This window comes from Sceloporus occidentalis, unplaced genomic scaffold (genome assembly GCF_023333645.1).
Source record: "Sceloporus occidentalis isolate IW3139 unplaced genomic scaffold, rSceOcc1.0.p SCAF_1, whole genome shotgun sequence".
In the NCBI taxonomy this organism is placed as follows: Eukaryota; Metazoa; Chordata; class Lepidosauria; order Squamata; family Phrynosomatidae; genus Sceloporus; species Sceloporus occidentalis.
Genome location: NW_028316981.1, coordinates 97,741,761 through 97,762,503, shown reverse-complemented (window position 1 = coordinate 97,762,503; position 20,743 = coordinate 97,741,761). Strand labels below are relative to the sequence as shown.

General features: G+C 42.5%; 1 protein-coding gene across 5 annotated transcripts in view; it reads right to left on the bottom strand.

Moving 5' to 3' along the window:
• CDKL3 (cyclin dependent kinase like 3) overlaps window positions 1-20,743 on the bottom strand; it is a 42,803-nt gene that overhangs the window by 21,036 nt on the left and 1,024 nt on the right. For 2 of the 5 annotated variants that reach the window (XM_089530132.1, XM_089530141.1), the window contains exons 2-6: window positions 13,093-13,274; window positions 11,544-11,738; window positions 9,760-9,938; window positions 8,202-8,314; window positions 5,404-5,543 (exon numbers count right to left, since the gene is read on the bottom strand). In XM_089530132.1, the coding sequence (XP_089386258.1) occupies window positions 5,404-5,543; window positions 8,202-8,314; window positions 9,760-9,938; window positions 11,544-11,738; window positions 13,093-13,257 (792 nt within the window). In that variant the 5' untranslated portion in view covers window positions 13,258-13,274. Of the gene's footprint in view, window positions 1-5,403; window positions 5,544-8,201; window positions 8,315-9,759; window positions 9,939-11,543; window positions 11,739-13,092; window positions 13,275-16,457; window positions 17,270-17,553; window positions 17,646-20,743 lie in introns of those variants that run through there. The other 3 variants (XM_089530158.1, XM_089530149.1, XM_089530168.1) reach the window with 3 other exon arrangements.

The window sequence follows — 20,743 nt, the reverse complement described above, 5'->3', positions numbered from 1 at the left end:
CCAGCATTTTGGCCAGAATGATTACTAGTGTGTGAATACTATAATTCTGTCATTTACTGAAACCCTGGCTTCATGCACCTCTCATTGAATGAATGAGAGCCTTAATTTTCTTGAAACATTGGCACAAAAGAAAGTATAGCTAGTAAGGACACTTTATTACTGCAAGGCTCATTACTTCTTGCTGAATCAAGTACTTTAGACCTTTGTTCAAGTATGAATGATAGCAGTGCAATACACATTATTACAAGGGTGCCTGGCATTGCAGTTGCCATTAACAATTTGTCACATTTGTAATGGAACCTTCTTTAACATGTACATAATTTGCCATTCAGTTTTCAAGCTCAGAAACAGACACTTTGCTAAAAGCATGTTTATAAAATGTGATCTTCAAGAACACATCAGAGGAAATAAATAGGCAATGTTTGTTTATGATTAAAATATTACAAGAAAACATAAGGCATCATTCAACTTGGCAGCAGAAAACAGGATTTATTATATAGTTTTAATTTTGATTAAATGAATATAGTATGCTTCATAGTTGCAAAAGAACCTTCCAGTGAGAATACAAGAGTGCAGAACCAGAGCAAACCCCAGCCCAGCCCTGCAGCCAAGATACAACACAGCCCTGTGGTCATGCAGAAGTACAAGGGGCTGCTGTACCTCTGCTCTGAGCAATGTTGGCCTTGACCAGGAGCATGCACAGGCAGAAAACAAAAGCTGATGCAGTTATCAGATCTACTGGACCAGCCTCAATCATTGTTACAAGGATGCTATCAAGAGATAGGAACCTGTGGTACAGAATATGGATAAGCTATGTGTGCTGGCACTGAATGTGGATCATACCACTGGAGCATAATATGGTTGTTTCACTCCAAGTGAGGTGCAGTGGCACTTTAGTTGCAAGACACAGTTATTGCATTTCAAAATAATAAACTTGTAAGACAAATTTTAAAACCCCACTATGAACAGATACTGAATTTAATATGTAAATGTAGTTATAGCTACAGTTATTTTCATTCATGATGTAGCCAACCCTGCATGCAGGACTGATGCATACCATAAACCATTTCTAATTTAACAGTCCCCTCAAAATTATTAATGATTGTTGAATGGAGTTCTTACAGCTCATGCCCTATTCCTACTGGCGGTTTTGCTCTGGAAGGAACTGGACAGATTCTGGGGGGGGGGGGGGGGGGGGGGGCTCCAGAATCTCTCAGTTAGCAAGTGCCCACTACAAAAATTGAGGCATTTTAACCTGAATGCCTTCTTACAGAAATCGGGTTTAACATGAAGGCGCCTGCTGTCAATCAAGCAATCATCATAGGTGACGTTTGCAGCACTCATTGGGGCATCAGAAGTATGCTTTCCCCCCTCCTTTTTTTTTTAAAAGAGCCAGGCACAAAATGCACCAAAATGTGCACATTTTGTCAGATTTAAAAACCTCTTGTGTGTATGTGTGTGTGTTGTGGGCATTTGGGTCAGTGCAGGTTATGATCTGCCCTTGGCCCCATTTTCAACCCCAAAATGCAAGCTAATGCATCCTGTATCTCCCACTCCTTGCCATCCCAGAATGCCTCTTACACATGTAATAATAATAATAATAATAATAATAATAATAATAATAAATTCCTCACCTCGGAAATGCCAGAAAAGGATGCGATTGCCATGCATTCTTTTTTGCTCTTAAAAGCAATTCAGGGCTACCCCTGAATTCCTTAGAGACAGTAGCAAAAGCATGTATCATTTTGCCAATTTGCCAAATTGACAAGAGCAACAAATGTAACATTCGAATTGTAACATTCATTCGCAAATCTTGCCCTTTGCAACATTTCCCCTTTGCTGGTAGCGAGCAAATGAAAGGGAAAGGGAACAAGCAGCTAGCCACGTTCTATCCATCTATATATCTGCCTCAAGAAAAAAAAGTGCATATTTTGTCAAAAATAATTTTAAAAAATAAAAAATGGAGGGAAGGTGCCTGATGCGAGCTCCGTTCGTGCCCTGCCTTTGACCTGGCCTGAACTGACCCCTTTCCTCCTGCTTACATTCTCTTCAGAGGAGGTTTGCCATTGCCTTCCACTGAGGCTGAGAGAGAGTGACCTGTCAGTTCCAACTGACCCATGGAATCAATTGGAAATAAAAGGGAAATGCAGCGCAGGCATTCTGACTGTAGCATCCGCATATAACACTAATAATAATAATAATAATAATAATAATAATCCAGGAGCAAGAGGAAATGAAAGTAGCACAAGCAAGCACACAGACATGTCACCCAAAAAATCATGCGCATAGATTGTCAAAAATAAAAGAGGCTCCTTCTACAGACTGAGTTCCCTACATCCCTCCTCCGGCTTGGCCCCGCAGCCCAATTTCCCTTGGCAATCCTCCTCCTCCTCTTTCCTTCCGACCCTCCCCTCTCTCTGAGCTGCCCTGGCTCCTCCTCCTCCTCCTCCTCCTCCTCCATCACTTTCTCCAGTCCCCCCCTCCCTCTGACAGCCTTTGCAGCCCTGTCAGTCACCCTGATTTCCCCTTTAGCCTCCTCTCACCCAAGCCTCCTGTCAAATTCCCCTTTTTTGCATCCAGGCTCTTCCCTCCTCCTCCTCCTCCTCCTCCATCACCTTCTCCACTCCCCCCGCCCTCCCTCTGTCAGTCCTTTGCAGCCCCCGTCAGTCACCCAGATTTCCCCTTTTAGCCTCATCTCACCCTTTGCCTCTTGTCAGATTCCCCTTTTCCCTCCTCCTCCTCCTCCCCTTCCCCTCCGATGAGAAGAGGGAATGTTCTGACCTCTGCCCGCCCTCTGACCTTAATCCCTCCCTGAATTTGCCCCAATCATGATCGGGGACAAGTTCATATTTCGCGGAACCCAGGTCTTTTCAGAAAAGACGGGTTTTAGCCCAAATCTCAATACCCCGCGCTAAGGGGCATTTCCTTGTGCAAGCCTCGACATGGATTGTGACAGAATCGGGCCCAATATGAACTTCATATGGAAGAATTGATTTCAAAACCAGGATAAAAGGTAGTGTGAATGGGCCCACCGTTTAAAAAACCCTGCAAATTTCTCTCTTCCTGAATTTAAATTCTAATGACAAGTTCTTCCTGAAAGCAATTTATTCATGATAACATGTAGAGAATAACCTGCATGCTATTAGATTCCTTTATGAGAATAAACAGTTTATGCAATTAGCATTTTCCTAGCTAAAGATTTTATCACTAAGTAGTATTAAAATGCTGCTCCCAAAATTCTGTTAAAAAAATGAAAATAAATTTGAAGATGGCTCCTCCACTTTGAATTTGCCCCCATTTCCTAACAGAAGCAAATGAACAGTAAGTTCAGTTATAAAAATAATATCTGATACGCTGATCCCCACCAAGGAATATGAAGGGTGCAATGTGCCAGCAGAGTCATACCATTATCAGGACAAACAATGTTATCATATGATGGAAACTGAAAGTATAATCCAGTGTCATCCCGAACGCAATCATGGGTATTCACGTTATTGCATGAAAGGTTATCATACACATTTGCTGGCATTCTCAACGCACTCCGAATGCAATTCCACAGCAATCCAAAATTAAGTAAATTCGGTGAACTAGCAAATTCATAAATCCTACTCCCAGGCTACTTCGCATTCAATTCGGTGTTGTTTGGTTTGATATAGATGTCTCCTTTGGCCCTGGTGTCTCCCCCACCCCCCGCATCAATTCCCATGATCCTCTGTTTTGTTTTTGCTCCCGGGGCTCCTATGTCTTCCCCGGCAGCCGGGAGGAAAAGCAGTTGTTTTTGACAGGAAAGAGTGGGGGAGGGCCCGGGGAGGCTCTCCATTAGGTGCCCTGCAAGCTCTCTCTCTGCCCAAAATGGTGGGCTTGGGGCTTGCCCTGCTCCTGGCCCCTTCTGCCCCTCAGGGACCTTTTTGTCTCCCTTCCTTCCTTCCTTCCTCCAGGGCCAGGGGGCTTCAAAAAGAGAGAAAACTCCCCCCCTTTTAATTAGCCCCAAAGAGTTCTGGACTCCAACTCCCAGAATTCCATAGCTTTGAGCCACAAAGAGTTAAAGCACTGCCAAACTGGGTTAATTCTCCAGTGTGGATGTAGCCTTAGTCGCCAGCTCTGGTTCCTGCACAGCTTCCCCTCCCCTTTCCCCCTCCTCCTCCGACTCATGGCAAGACAACGCCATTGCCTTCAATGGGACTCCCAATGGGCCTGGTTAGAACCAGAGAGGACCCAGGCCCCCCACAACCTCACTGCAGCCAAGCTCTCCCAAATGGGAAGGACTCCTTCTCTGCCCCCACTCCCCATAGCTGGAGACTTAAAGGCACAGACACAGTCTCTTATCTCTCTCTCTCTCTCTCTCTCACACACACACACACACACACACACACACAACCATCTGGAGACCCCCACCCTGCGTTTTGGGTTTTCCTGCCAGGTTTATTCAGATGGGGTTTGCCATTGCCATTTTCTGAGGAGGCTGAGAGAGTGCGACTTACACCAGGTCACCCAGTGGCATTTGAACCCTGCCTTCTAGAGTCATAGTCCAATGCTCAAACCAAGGACAAGCTTGCTTTGGACTGATTTTGAATTGGTAAATTGCCTACATAATGTGAAATAAAGGGTAATGAATGAACAAACAAGGTGAATTGCCTAAATAACTTGAAATAAGAGGTAATGAATGAACAAATAACATGAAACAAGGCAAAACCATGGGAACCGGATGCAAGTCCCGCCGGAGGTCGAAAAAGTTCATGATCCGCATGTGCAGAGATGCTAATTCAAATTCTAGACTATGAAGGATACGTACTCATATGATAATTTATTTTGCATTCGCCCTACTTTGGCTTTAGGGTGGGCGCTATGTTCTTCTGTGTGTTTGATAACCATTTGCGTAATAGCGTTCATTTTCAAATTGACCCTATTTTCTTTTCTTTCGAAATTGGGAGACATTCCTCCCGTATGATAACGACCAAAGTCTTGCCACACCACATCTAATCTGGCGTAGTAAGGAGAGGACTCCTATCCCTAATAGCTACTCACTCAGTTCCTCTTCTTTCCCCATCTCTTTTGTGCCAAACAGTTGCTCTAAATACCATGCAGGAGCCAGCCTCAGTCATATAGACAAATACCCCTTCTCTATACTGTCTCTCACAGGTCACACCAACCCAGCCAGTCAAACTGTACACCCTATGACACTGTTTGGAGTAGCCAGCCTTGAGTAATCAATATAATCTCTTTTAATCTCTTTTCTTTAAATGTGAAAATGACAGGGGAGGGGGAACAATACAGATCTATGCAATTCTAAATACACAAGATAGTGTAACAGATGCATTGATTTTCAAATTATATACACAAACTACGTCAAGCTACAAATAATTATTATCAGTAAGCTTGATACTCAGACCTCTTCTGACATACATGAACCATATCTGCAAGAAGTGCACTGAGCTTGGGATACTTTTTCCTTGCACTTTTAGGGTGCTGAACCTCTGGAAGGACCATTCCTGAAAATACTGGGCTCCTTATAAAAATACTCTGAAGGTGAGGTGTCAAATTACCTGAAAGAAAAAAAAAATCAGCATGAACCTACATACATTTACATTAAAATTAGTTATTCACAATGCTGCTTCTGGCATGTAAATTTAGTTGCTGTATTTATGAAACTACATTTGTGCTGGCATTTTCATCTTTTGATCCAGGTCAATTACATATGTTTTCATCACAGTTGCACAACTGGCACCTTGAGAAGTAAATATTCTTCTAAACATGTGCCTCAAGTATGAAATTGTCACAAAGGGCTTGCCTACACAGACAAAAACCTCAAACTCACCCTGAAGCTCGTGCTGTCTGTCTCCACAATGCACAGCAACTTCTGGGGAAATACCAGGAGTTTTTAATGTTTACCTAACTTTGCTTCAGAGTAAGCAAAGTCAGGGGTGGGGGGGACAGAATTTTACTGAAACCCCAGGGAGAATGTGGGAGTTTTGCCATGTGGACAGCTGAACTGGGCCAAGAGCCATGTCATCCCCCGCCCCCTTACTGTCCTGATTCACCAAACACCTAAACAGGCTGAGTGGGAGGCCGTAAATTACCAGCAGCTAGAAAGCATCCTAGCCCATGGGAATCTATTAGAAGAAAAGTGTTGGTCAAAGCAGTCTGAGTCAAATAAGGCAACAAGAATCAAGGTCAACATGGTCCAAGGGTCAAAGAAGTCCAAAGTATGAAGTGCAGGAGACTGGAAACAGATTTCAGGAATATTGGCCAGGAAACAGGCGAGTTGCTTCCAGTACTCATCTTAGGCATACTCAGCTCTTAAATGGCCTGACACCAGCTGGTCTTAAACAGAGCTTCCTTGTTGCCGCTTGGCCTGCAGCCTGGCTGAGCATCTTTACTCTATACATTTCTCCCTTCTTCTTGTTTGAAGACGTAGGACCCCAGTTGTGTCCTCTGCCTTGTCAGCAGATGAGTCTTGCCTTTGTCCTGTTGGCTGAGGCTGCAGTTCAACAGGATGAGCTGGCTGAGGATCTTCACTAGGAAGAGCTGGTTGAGGCTGCTGTGAAACAGGTAGAGTTGCAGGCTCTTCTCTGTCTGGAAAACTTGCCTCCTCATCAGACTCTTCCTCTGGGTCCCAGTTGTTCAGCTCCTGGCCCATGACATTTCCCTGCACTGAGCAGCACAAGGAAAGGGGATGGCCTCTCCACTGCCGCTTCCTCCAGGAGTTTTGTGGAAAGGCTGCCCAGTATGTGGCTGCTTCTACTGAGGGTAGAAGGGGGCACCTGTGCAATCAACAAAGAGGGAGTAGAGCCCCCACCCCCCGATCACTTGTCTGAATGCCTTCTGAAGACATCATAGCCTGCTATCTAGCCCTCCCCCCAACAGCTGGCTGTGATGTCTTCAGGAGGTGTCCACTCATGTGGATGGATAGATTGCTAGCTATGATGTCTCCGGGAGGCATCCAGCCATACAAGCTCAGGGAGGGCGGGGGGACAGAGGCTAGATCACTGGCTATGACATCTCCAGGAGGTGTCAAACCATGCAGTCAGAGGTCACTCTACATTCTCCTTTCATTGATCATACAGGCACTTCTTATTAGAAGTGGAAGTGTGCTGGACAGTCGTTCCATCGAGCTCTTCCCAGTGAGGAAGTGGTGGTGGCAGCTCCACAGGGGACAGGCAAGTGGAATTGATGCAGTGTTGGCCTGGCTGACCCATGTAGACACTGCGGCACTGTTGCACCAGGTTCAGCTTGGTGCATGTGGTGGCCATTATGGCCAATTTGGACCAGTCTGAAGAATAATGCTGGTCTTAGACTTTTGGCCAATGTAGACAAGCCCTTAGATGTTCAATATGTTGTGCTGAAATCAGCAGTTCAGGAAAATGCGTCTAGAAATTCTGTGTTCATTGAGATAGCAGGACGTAGATGATTTGACTTTTAATATTTTCCCCCAAAAGTAAAATCAGCTATGAAGGGGGGGGGGGGGGGAGGGAATGCATTGGAATACAACAAAATGAACGTGAGTTACTTATTTCCCCTATGACATTACTCTGATTCAAGAGTGCTCCAGAAGCCAGGACAATACAGAGGATAAATATTTTGAGAGCATAGTCCCTACAATCAAAGGACTGGTGATCAAGTTCTACTCCCAAAGAGACCATGCATCACTTTGGGAGTTTATCACATGGGAGGAATTTCTCTTAATTTCGAATGAAAAGAAAGTAGGGCCAGAACGCATTTACGTGAATTTGCTAGTTCAGCAAATTTACATGAATTCGAATTGCGTTCGAAGTGACTTCCCACTGCCTGAAAATATCTTGCCATTGCCCGAAATTGCGTGTGGTGGTCTATCACGCAATAACGTGAAACCCCATGATTGCATTCGGACTGACTTCCCATTGCCTGAAATTGCATGTGGTAGGTTATCACGCAATAACGTTAAACCCCATGATTGGATTATACTTCCAATTTCCCTTGTCTGATAAATTCCCTGGACTAGTCGGTTTGTCAGAGCTGTTGTCAGGATAAAATGGGAAAGCAAGGAACCTTGTGCTGACTGGAAAAATTTAAGATAATGTAACAAATAAACAAACAAATCCACCAAGATTTAAAGTCCAAAACCTGAATGGAGACTTAAAGATTTTAATTTGTATTTAGAGTAGCAATAGATTTAACACCTTACTATAATGTGTTCCAAAAATACGATGCACAGTATTACTTACCTACTTTGGTTACAATTTTATGAAGAAGGTCTAGGTCAGAGCTGCTGGGTAGGTATGGGTTACCGGTGGCCATCTCAATGATCATGCAACCTAAAGCCCAGATGTCCACAGGTCTAAGATCAAGAAATGAAGAAAGTGCTCAACAATATAATGACTGCGGCTACAAGAAAGTCTACTTACTTCCAGTTAGATCTTTTTAGGTAAAGGAAAAAAGATTGCAACAGTTAGGAAGGTACAATTTAAAATGTGAACACAAAAACAGTTAAGCTAAGGCCAAGGGTAAAAAAAAAAGTCAAAAAAATCTTATAATCCAGAGAAGTTCACTGGGTTAAAGCAGATGGCTTCAAAGTAAGCAACTTGAGAATAGTAGCCTGGCAGCAATTCTCTTCCTATCCTAAACTGTTCTAGCATACATTACACTAATTTCATGAAACACATATGGTACATAAATTGGCATTAAAAATCATATAAGAACAGGCAAACAAAGGCAGTAGCATAATCTCGTCCAGTCATTTGACAATTTTATAGCCCATCAATATATTCTGTTAATAACCTATCCAATTTTGACTTCTACAGTTGACCAGGACTGACATCAAGCACAGCATTGTAGAGTACCTGCCAAAAGCCACAATGCAATTGGGGGGGGCACACTGCTGAACACCACAGCTCCATGATATTGTTTCTCCTCTTTCCTCTTGCTTCCTATTCACCTGCTCTCTCTGGTCCTAACAACACCAGCATTGGCCTGGCCAGCTGGCGGATGGGGAGAATCCAGTGTTTTTCGTGGACTGCTCCTGTAGCAGCAGCTTCTACTTGCCTTGCTCTCTCTTTCCTTCTGGACTGGATAGAGAGGACACGAACAAGCAGTGCAAACAAATACAGAGAATGTGAGAGAGAAGGCAAAGATTGCTCATGGTGACAGTGGCAAAGGGGGTGGTGGTGGTGGTATAATTAAGACATGTAACTTAAGCATGCTGCAAAAAAGCTGTGCCTGACACTGCATTTAGCAAGAGGATAGCACTTTTTTGCCCATTATGCACAATAAAGTACATAATATGTATGAATGACACAAGTCTGCTCTACTGAAATCAAAAAACCTGCATATAAAATGAGTTTAATATTAGGCTGTAATTCCAATACAATTATTTAAATGTTTAAATGCATCAACTAGCAGAAATCAGTTTTTTTATGTTGTAGTCCTGTTTATTTTAAAGATAAAATGTTTACCTGTATAAGTGAATCCACTGTAGCATTAGCAACTCTCCTCCAAAACAGTAGAAATATGTAGTTTCATGCAAATTATTGGGACAGTATATTTTTTTAATCTCCTCTTGCATCAAAAGAAGAGCTACTGATTAAATGTGTGTCAGGGCGCCACCTATTGTTCCTCTGCTATGCCCTCCTCACAGCTAAGTGTGTGTGTGTGTGTGTGTGTGTGTGTGTGCGCGCACGCGCTTTTGTGTAAATTCCCACTAACAGTAATTTGCAGTGCAATGCAATACAATCAATAAAGTGCTATATACCATAGACTCTTAATATAAAATTTAAAAATACATACTTCCCATAGGTAGTGTCCTTTAACACTAGCTCTGGAGCTCTGTACCACCGTGTTGCCACATAATCAGTATAAACATCACCAGGGGCTGCTAAGGTTCGAGCAAATCCAAAATCACAAAGTTTAGTAATTCCAGTCTGTGAAACTAAAATGTTCTCAGGTTTAATATCACGGTGAATAACCTGGCAAAAGAAAAATAAACCAGAATCTGGCTTTAAAAAAAATCTTTAAATTAGGAACAGTGAGTGACAGTATTACCCAAATGACACATTAAAATAGACACAAGTTTTGTCCTTCAAACAACCAAGTTAACAATTAGGAAAATCTTTTTGGGGGGGAGGCAGGGGGAAAACCACAGGGGGAATGTCAAGCAAATTACCTTGCTGTGTAAGACGAATGAGTGAGTTCTGACTTAAACCCAGAGCTGATGAACCAAAGAACCAAGGAATGTGGTTTTAAAACAAGCTAAAGAGCCAAACAAGATGGTTCCGCGCAGAGCATTGATGTGACGAAGGCATTTGGCAACCGAGACGAGTAAAGTCTGAGAGATTTGGAAGCTGAAGCAGGGTGCTGTCCGGGTGTGACGAACTATGACCAGGAAGGTGCATTCTCCTGAGTCGCAATGAAGAGGAACTGACAGGACAATGGAGTGCTTTGAACAGAACAAGCTGCTTTGAACACGGACTGATCAGAACAGCTTGTCTCTCCTCCCAAAAGAGGAAACTGAGTAATGGGCTACAATATTGCAAGACTTCAGCAGCCAAAAGCCAGAGAGAAGAAAAAGTATAAAGACCCTTGGCCTTCATCTCCATTTTGTTGGCATCACCCGCGGCAATGGTGTCATCCCCAACCTTCGAGGACAACTGATCAATGTTCGGCAGAAGGAAAGTGTGTGTGAATACTGTATGAATGTGTGAGTGAAAGAGCTCTTGATAATCAATGTATATATTACTTTTGTGATTTAATAAATGTTACATGCATGGTGTTTAAAACCAAATTTGGTGTCTCAGTGTCTTTGTCAGCCCTGCTCTGAATAATTCCACAGAGAGAGAAGTTTTCATTACATGCTCTCAGGATAAACAGGTTGCCCTTACAAACTTGGGCATAACAGCTGGTGGTTGAAGCAATGCTCTGTGTCACTGAGCAGAGCTGTGACATGTGTCTGGCATAAATCAAGGATAAGAGAACATAGGAGATTGTCTTATACAGGAGCCATATCATGGGACCATCCAGAAATGGATTAATGCTGACTAGCAGCAGGTTTTCAGGTTTTTGTATAGGAGGTTTCCTAGCCTTACCTGAAGATGGCCAGTTTTGCATAGGGGGCCTTCTGCATGCCTTCTACCACAGAACATCAGTTCTATACTGTACCAGTTTAACTAGCAGAAGAAGTCAGGATCAGCACAAACTAATTGTTTTAAGACATGAGCCTGTTTATTTTATTCTAATAGTTATCGTCATCCTAGGGTGTTTTGTGTGTTTTCACATACTTGTGTTGGAGGGAGGAAGCATACTTGCAACCATCAGTTTCTGACTATGTTTAGTTATAAAGGTTGTTTTTAGAGGTTGAAAGGAGAAAGCAATAGATGTCTCAGTAAAGAATTCAATTTTCCATCAGCCTGCCCTGCTGGGGCTTTTCTCTTTTCCCAGCATTCCTATCCTTGGATAGGAAGGTTGGAGAAGTAAATAATAATTCAAAGATATTTAATAATCGAGTGCAAATAACACAAAGTCACGTGAAATTAATACTGTTCAATGTTAATCCACAGTTTCTGTAGAGTACTTACATTGTTGCTGTGGAGATAGTCAATTGCTCGAAGAATTTGATACAGATATCTCTTAAGTCTCCTGTTATCCAGTCCATGAGTGTAATGCTGTAATTCATCTAAGATTGTATGGTCAATAAATTCAAACACTAGGTGAATTTTCTTTTTCTGTCTAAAGACCTCAATCAGATTGACCAAGTTTTCATGTCGAAATTGCTGTTGACAAAAGAGGAAATAAAGAATTAAGGAAATAAGGAATCTTTCGTCCTATTCAATGTAATTTCTAGTATACATCATCTATCATATGCATGGTCAAATCCTGACTTTGTTTGACTGGACGTCATGTCATTTAAAATCAAGAACATTCTCTTATTCATGTAAACATACTGGGTAGGCAGCTAAATCAATTGATCCATCACTTTATATCACAACTTTACTCCACAAACAGGGACTCATCATGGTAAGGATCTTAACAAAGTGTATATTGATGGTTTTTTGTGGGTTTTTCAGGCTATGTGGCTATTTTCTAGAAGAGTTTCTTCCTGACGTTTCGCCAGCATCTGTGGCTGGCATCTTCAGAGAATGCTTGCCTGGTATATTGATAACATATTACTAATATATTCTGCAAATAATACAGTCATTTATATTCATATATACATACACAAAGAATTAAGCCCCACTGTTTTTTTCCATACAGTTTATTTTCAGGTTAAGTGTGTATATGAGGATTAGTTCCAGTAGAAACTTAGGTCCTTGTGAGTGGCTCTGGGAGAAGGCTGGATTCTATGCAATAGGATGTGTGCAAAAGTGGCATGAATTGCTGGTGGCAGCAATACCAGCAGCATGAATTGTTCAGTGGGATTTGGCATAGTTTGGGGGGTTACAATGGGGAGCACACAACAAGCTTTGTGAGTGGCAAAAATTATAGATCCCTGACAAGGTCTAAAATTCCAGAACTGAATGTCACAAAATCTGTTCTCATCTCTGAAAAAAAACAGGGGTTGAACCATTATGCTTGCCTCTTGAAAGTGAACCAGTTTGGAATACTTATAATAAAAATAATAAACTATTTATTTATAGCCCACCCAATCACAAAGAAAACTTGACTGTAATCCACATTGATTTGTATGTATATGTACAGTTGCACCTCCATTTTTATGGGGGATCTGTTTTGAACCCCCCTCCCACCGCAAAAACAGAAAATAGCTTATATTCAAGTCCCATTGACTTTAATGGAGGTGCACCCCTGCGGGAACCCACGAGCATGTATCCCATTTTGTCCCCCTCTGTTTGCCGCCCTCAACAGGCAAGAGGCACTGATTTCAAGTCTGAGGAAATGGAGGGGCGACTGTATTAAGAATCAGGATGTCAGCTGATTTCTAAGAAGATGCACAGTGTAATTTTAAAAGTATTATAGTAGAAGAAATCTACACAAACATAATTCCTTTACTTACAGCCACGTGTTGTTCAGTAAACTATAATTAAAAGTTGTATATAATGATGATGCATTTTGTATTTTTAAGAGATTAGCAAGGCATTGCTTTTTAGAATGACAACCAAAGAAGCAAACCTTTAAGAACTTTATCTCTCTCATTGCAATTTTGTTGACAGATTTTTCTGGCTTCTCATAAAATATCTTAATGGCAACTATATGTCCCGTTTCCTTGTGTTTACATTTCATTACCGTTCCGTAACTTCCCTCTCCCACTTTTCCAAGGATCTCATACATCTCCATACTCAGGTCTGAAATCTCTTCAGGGAAAAAAAATGTTATTTTACACTACAGTATTCACATTTTGTTCTTTCTTAAACAAGCAAATAAATTTAAGCAGAGTTATTTCAACAAAAGAAGGATTTTTTTAAAAAAAAGAACAAACAAATAACAAAGGAGGAAACTTTTTTTAAAATGAACAAACAAATAAACAAACAAATCTCTGTTTCAGGACAAACAAGCAACATAACTAGTAAAGACTATAATATGTATGACTGGGGTTTCTACCATGCAAGCACTACTGAAAGAAATTGGAGCTCTATATATCATGTCCTCCTGAGATTTTGGGTGCAGTCCATCAAAATTAGGGTGAAACTGGTGTTTTTACAGTACTATGAATCTACAGTCTTGGTATATTACACCCCATGTTAATTACTTAGGGATAGACTACATTCTGCTCAACCACTTCCATTTTACATCCAGCTGCTTATGCTTTTGCTACTACTTATGTACCCAGTCAAGAACCTTTTGGAAACAGCATTCAGAATGTTGGCCCCATGATCTATGGGGGAAAGGTATTCCTCTCCTTTGGTTGTTTAACAGCCTTTTTGAGACACCTCAGTACTTACAAGCCCATTATAACATTTTAATTTCCAATTAACTTTTTGAGTAATGGTACCTAACATGTTCTCATTTATGGCTTTGCATCAGCTGCTGCCACACTGCAGAATTAATGCAGCTTGACCCTGCTTTAACTGTCATGGCTCCATCCTACAGAATCCTGTGACCTGTAGTTTGTTGTGGCACCAGAGCTCTCTGACAGAGGCTAAGTATCTCACAAAACTACAAATCCCATAACCTCATGGCACTGAGCCATGGCAATTAAAAGCAGGGTAAAACTGCTTTAATTCTGCAGTGCAGATACAACCGTGAAGGGAGTGCTCTACAGCTCTGTATTAGGTTCTATACTATTCAGTGTTTTAACAAATGACTTAGAAAAAGGTATTGAGGGATAGCTTATCAAATCTGCAGTGACACAAAGCAAATGACACAGTCTCTACATGGGATAAAAAGGACCTGGACTGTCAGCAGTTTACATGAAGAGGATCTACATGTTTTAGTGGATCACGAGATGAAGATGAACATACACTGCAGTTGGTAAAGAAGCTAGTGCAACTTTATGCTGTATTAACAGAAACATAATGCCCAGGTCACAGCAAATAATAACAATTCTTGTTTGTTCTGGGTTCAGTCTGACATTTAGAAGTATGTATTACATCCAGTTTGGGGCAAATCATTATAAGGGCATTGATCAACCAGCATGTGCAGAAAAGACTGGTTTGGATGGTGAGAAACGGGAAAACAGAGTGGTATGAAAAACAGTTGAAAGACTTTGTTATGTTTAGGTAAGAGAAGCGTAAGAGGAGACACGAGGGCAGCGAAGCAGAATTGTTGTCTCTTGCTCCAGAGGGCAGGACTAAAACCAATAGGGAGAAGTTGCAGGGAAACACATTTCAAACAAAATATATTAAAATGCAGGGAAGCAGATTTCAAATAATACTTAAATAGAAACTTTTTAACAGTGGAGTGGTGGGCAGTGGAACAGACTATCTCACACAATTCCCTATGCTGATTATAGACGATGGGACTTTTGGTGGGTACCAGTCATGGAGACATCCTCCCATGTCAAAAGCAATGTGCCTCCACATATCAGCTGCTGGGAGGCATGATTAGGAGGGTGATGTTGCACTCCCTCACATCCACTGTGCTATCAAGATGGCTAGTCATTTGTTCGGAAAAGTATAGGACAGGTCTTGTACTGAGCAAAGGGTTGCAGTAGCTGATATTTTTGCAACACAAGGGCCTGGTACAGACCGCAATGCCCTGGCGGCGACAGTAGGGCTCAGGACTGAGCACCAACCACACAGTCCCGAGCCGTATTACATGCGGGCAGCACCATTACGATGTCCCAAAAGGGAGCTACTCTAGGTGGCTCCTTTTTTGGTCTCCAGCGTTACCAGGCAGTTTGGTTGCTACAGCAATGCTGCGAACCAAAAAGGGGTGCCAACAGACCGCCCTGAAAGGGGTGGTCTGTACTGCCCCTATGATTCCAAAGGCAAAGTATATAGGACATGAATAAACAAAATATATGCTTGGGTAGAGAGCTCTTGTAGCACCTTTGAGACTAACTGAAAGAAATTGGCAGCATGAGCTTTCGTAGACTTCAGTCTACTTCCTCAGACACATTTGAGGAAGTAGACTGAAGTTTACGAAGGCTCATGCTGCCAATGTCTTTCAGTTAGTCTCAAAGGTGCTACAAGAGCTCTCTACCCAAGCATATATTTTGTATATTCATTTCCCACATACTCTGCCTTTTTGAATTTGGTAGCAGTGGATTTATCAGTGCAGTGCTATACATATCTCATCAGAAGTCCCTTGTTGTTGTTTCCAATTTATGGCTGAGAGAGTGCGACTTGCCAAAGGTCACCCAGTGAGTTGCCATGGTTGAGTGGGGATTTGAATACTGGTCTCCCAGTGTCCTAGTCCAACACTCAAACCATTACACCAGGCTGCCTACAGAAGTCTTTTAAGAGACATGAAAAATAGGACAGGGCCTCTGCACTTCAACAGTTGTGAAAGAGGAAGCTCGCCTGAAATGAAAGCTACTAAAAATTCCCTCTCCTACATAAAACCATTAAAGGTACAAGAGCTGCCTCCAGTTTCCACTCTGGCATTCCTATTCTCCTGCCCTCCTTTTTCATGTGGCCATCTGACATTCCCTTATGTTCAATGTGGCTTACTCTCTAGTGAGTAAATTCAAAGACATAGCTGTGTTAGACTGGAAAGTCAGTGTGCAAAGGAATCTTGTAGCACCTTTGAGATTTAGTGAAAGAGAGAAGTTGGTAGCATGAGCTCTCATAGACTTGAGCCTATTTGAGCTGGCAGCATAAGCTTTCATAGATTTGAGCCAACTTAAACTGGGAACATCTGACTCTCCACTCCACCTCATGCATCTGAGGAATGAGTCTGAAGCAGCGGCATACTTTATCTAGGGTTGGTGTCACCTGGCTCATGGTGTCATCCCCGCAAGACCTTCTCCCATACCAAATCAACCATTTAGGTTACTCATAAATCATAATTCCCATATATCACTGAATGTAACAGTGATACTTGTGACATAACTTGCAAAATAAAAATTATACATTTAAATTACAATATCATACATGCAGCCCAAATGTATTTCCAGTCAGCCCTCCACATTTGTGGCTTTGACATTTGCGGATTTGCTTATTCACGGATTTGAGTAGTATGCTGCTCAAACAAAAAACAAAAGATCTTCATTTATATACCGCTTCCTACTGAACTAACAGTGTCTCAAGTGGTTTACAACTGTAAGCTAATCTCTCTTTAGGAATCTGTAGGTCTTCCAGCGCATCTCTGCCAGAGGTTGACAACATTTCCCTAGGCATTTATAAGGCCTCCAATTTCATTCTATGGCCATCTTCTGGTGGCTGTTGACCACAGAGTTGCACTGGAGGACTAGAGGTTCCTAGATAGGTATTCTCTTAGGTCCAAAAAAAAAAAAATAGTACTTTTTTAATTTGCAGCTTTCCCACTTTCATGGAGGTCCCACACTATTTGGCACCTCAGCTCCCAGAAGCCCAGACTACTGGCCCAAACAGCTGTGGCTTCTTGGAACTGAAGTCCAAAACACCTGGAGGACCAGAGTTTGCGTCCTGTCCTGTGGCCTCCATGGCAACAGGCACTGAAACCCAAAGAGAGGAGGGAGCTTCTCCCATTCTCTTACAAGTCCAAAACACACTTAAAGCAGTTTGAGACCGCTTTAACTGCCCTGGCACAACGCTAGGGAATTCTGGGAAGTGTAGTTTTGTGAGATATTTAGCTTTCTCTGTCAGAGAGCTCTAGTGCCACAATAAACTACAATTCCCAGGATTCTCTAGTACTGAGGGCAGTTAAAGCAGGCTCGAACTGGATTGTTTCTGCAGTGTGTTTTGGGCTTTGGCTGCATCCACATTGGAGAGATAACCTTGTTTGGCAGCGCTTTAACTCTTTGTCTGACCCTTTGCTATGGAATTCTGGGAGTTGGAGTTTGTTGTGGGGCCCAGAGCTCCGCTCCGCTCCGGGGCCCACAACAAACTCCAACTCCCAGAATTCCACTGCCTTGAGCCAAACAAAGAGTCAAAGCGGTGCCAACCCGGGTTATGTCCCCAGTGTGGATGCAGCCTTGAGCGAGAGTCCCCCGGTGGGCGCCTTTTTGGCTCCCCTTGGGCTGCTTCCGCTGCGGAGGAGGCCCCTGACCTGCTCCCGGGAAACCCCCATCTTGACTCCTCCCAGGCCCTGCAGAGCAAAACCGGCCCCCGTCACCATAGCAACCGCCGGCAATCTCAACCGCCGCCCGGCCTACGCGAAGGGGCGGGGCTTCTCTGACCTCACCGGGGGCGGGGGGCGGGGCCCAACCCAAGGAGGAGTGACGTAAGAGAGTTCTTTGCCGAGACTGGAACTTAGGCTTCTATCTGGCGCCGGCCTCTGCGGTCTTGGGCCTGGCACAGAATGGCGGCTCTCCTCACAAGCCAAACCCAGCCCTCCTTCTCCCTACCTTTCTGCCTTCTGTCCAGGAGGAATGTCAAAATGTCCTCCATTCTGAGCATGTCAAACAAGCATTCACTTATATTTGTATGAGGGTTTTCAGCTTTTCTTTGGTCAGGTCCTACATTTTTCTTGACTGTCAAAAGAGAAGAAGGCCACCCACCCACACGCCAGGTGGACAGGCTCAGTCAGGAAGGTCAGGGGCCTGGATTTACAGGACCTAAACCAAAAAGGGGAGGACAGCGGCTCATCCACAGAGTCACTATGAGTTGGGGCCAACAATAGGACAGTTAACAACAAATGTCCCAAGCCTTCAATTTGTCAAGATGCTGTAGCTATTCTCATTTTGTTTGGTCCAAGAAAGGTATCACCGTTTTGTGGAATTTGGATGTTGTTGTACTCTGCTACATGGCCACCCCTGGATATACTTACTGGCATGAACCCCACTGAACACAGTAGGCCTTATGTCTAAGTCAGCATGAGCACAAGGTTGCATTATTAGTTTCATTTCCAAGGCTGACTATAAAAACGTCTCTTAATATTTGTTTTTGTTTGCAAGAGTGGTGTAATGGTTTGAGCATGGACCTGGGGCTGCTGCCACACTGCAGAATTAATGCAGGTTGACACTGTTAACCGTCCTGGCACAATCCTAAGGAAACCTTTGATTTGTAGTTTATAATGGCACCAGGGCTGTCTAACAGGCTAAACACCTTTAAAAACTACAAATCCCAGAATTCCATAGCCTTGAGTCATGACAGTTAAAGTGGTGTCAAACTGCAATAATTTTGCAGTGTAGATGGAGGCCAGGGTTCAAATCTCTGATCAGCCATGGAAAACCTAGGTGATCTCAAGTGTGTCAGTCTCTCAGCTCAGATGAAGGCAATGGCATATCCTCTGAAAAATGTTGCCATCACTGTAACTCAGAAATGACTTAACGGCACACGACATCAACAACAGTCTTCCAAGGAAGCAAGTCTACAGAGGGCACCTTTGGAGAGCATGAACACTGCACACCTGATTTCACCTAACTACAAACTCCACTTGGCAGATCTTTTTTTATTACCTGACTTTCCTTAAAACTAAACTTCTCTAAGTGCTATAAACATTCCTGGTAAGGGAGTTGCTCCAGTCCTTTGATTATTTTGTTTTTCCTTTTCTGCAGCTTTTGCAGCTGGTTCCACCATGGATTTACGTAGATAGATGTGGTAACCAAAAGCATACATTATGGATTTGTAGAAGGATAGCATTATATTGACAATTTTATTTGCAATTTCCTTTTAATTGTGGCTAACATGGAATTAATTTTTTTTTTACAGCAGCCACACACTGGCTTCAAATTTTCATTGAACTATTTAACACAAGGGCAAGATCCTTGTCTAAATCAATTGCTGACAGCTCAAGACCCCAGCAGTATATAGTCACCCCTCCTTTTTCATGGGGGTCCACTCTGGACTCCCTCACGAAAATGGAGTTTCGCCAATATTCAAGCCCCATTGGCTTGAATATATGCGTGGGGGCGCTCAGGCACATGCCACGGGCACACTCTCCATTCATTCTCCCTCTGTCCCTTGCGCATAAGTGAGGGACGCGAGTCCAAAGACTGCGAGAAAGATGGGAGGACTGTATATCTGAAGTGGGGCTCCCATCCACCCCTAAATCATTCATATCATAATATTTCCAGTTTCTATATATGATTTTAAAAGCTAGACAATTAAGAAAGGTAAAGGGATGAGATCATCTGAAATGTGGTGCTGGAGAAATGTTCTGTGAATACTATGGACTGCCAAAAAGTGAAATAAATGGGTCCAAGAGCAAATCATGCCTGAATTTTCTCTAAAAGCCAAGATGACCAAACTGAGGATGCTTTAGTTTGGATGCATCTCGAGATAACACAACTTATTCAAAAAGTTATAATACTTAATAAAGTGGAAGGCCATGGGAAAAGTGGAAAATCACAAACTCATTAACAATCCTGAGTTTGCTAGAGTAGGGCTCCTGATAACTGCAGTTCATGGAGGACTCTCATTCATAGGGTTGCTATAAGTCAAAGCTGACGTGATGGCAAATAACAACAAAAATTACATCACTTTACATTTTCTTGCACTGAATCTCATTTGTCCTTTTCCTTCCCCAATCGGACAGATGCTTTTTGAACTATTCAGAATTTGTATCTATTCTCAGTCTCCTGAATAAAATAGTCACCAAATTTTACACTACATCCTACTGATATCAGCAGACTTGGTCACCTTACTACGCACTCCTTTTTCCAAATCGTTTATGAGCACGTTAAAAAGCAATGGTCCCAATAATGTTACTTGGGGAATTCTGTTGTACAAATTTCTCTGTTGCAAGAATTGTTTATTTGTTTTCTAGCTCTGCTTGCTGGTTTTGTACCCATTTTTAAAACCCACAGCAGGACTTCTCTTGTCTTATGACTGCTAAGTTTTTTCTGGTGTCTTTATCAAAAACTTTTCAGGAGTCCAAATAAACAATGTCTCTGAAGATGCCAGCTGCAGCTGCTGGCGAAACGTCAGGAATAAACTTTTCTAGAACACGGCCTTATAGCTCGAAAACCCCACAAAAAACAATGTATATGAGCTCACTCCTATCCATCTTTTCTTGTCGTTTTCAAAGAACTCTAAAAAGCAGTCAGACAGAACCTGCCTTTGCAAAAGCCTTGTGGATACTAAAATATTTATCCTTCTAACTGTCCATGTACCAGTACATAAGGCCTTAATATCTAATCTACTATCTCATCTGTTTCTGTTTAAAGTGTGGACCAATGTGACCAACAGGTGTATTGTTTCTCCCTGCTTAGAGGTATGTGTAACCAGTGATACTGCCCCACTAGAGATGTGTTGCAATGGAAAGGGACAATTTTTCCACACCAGATGACCACCAT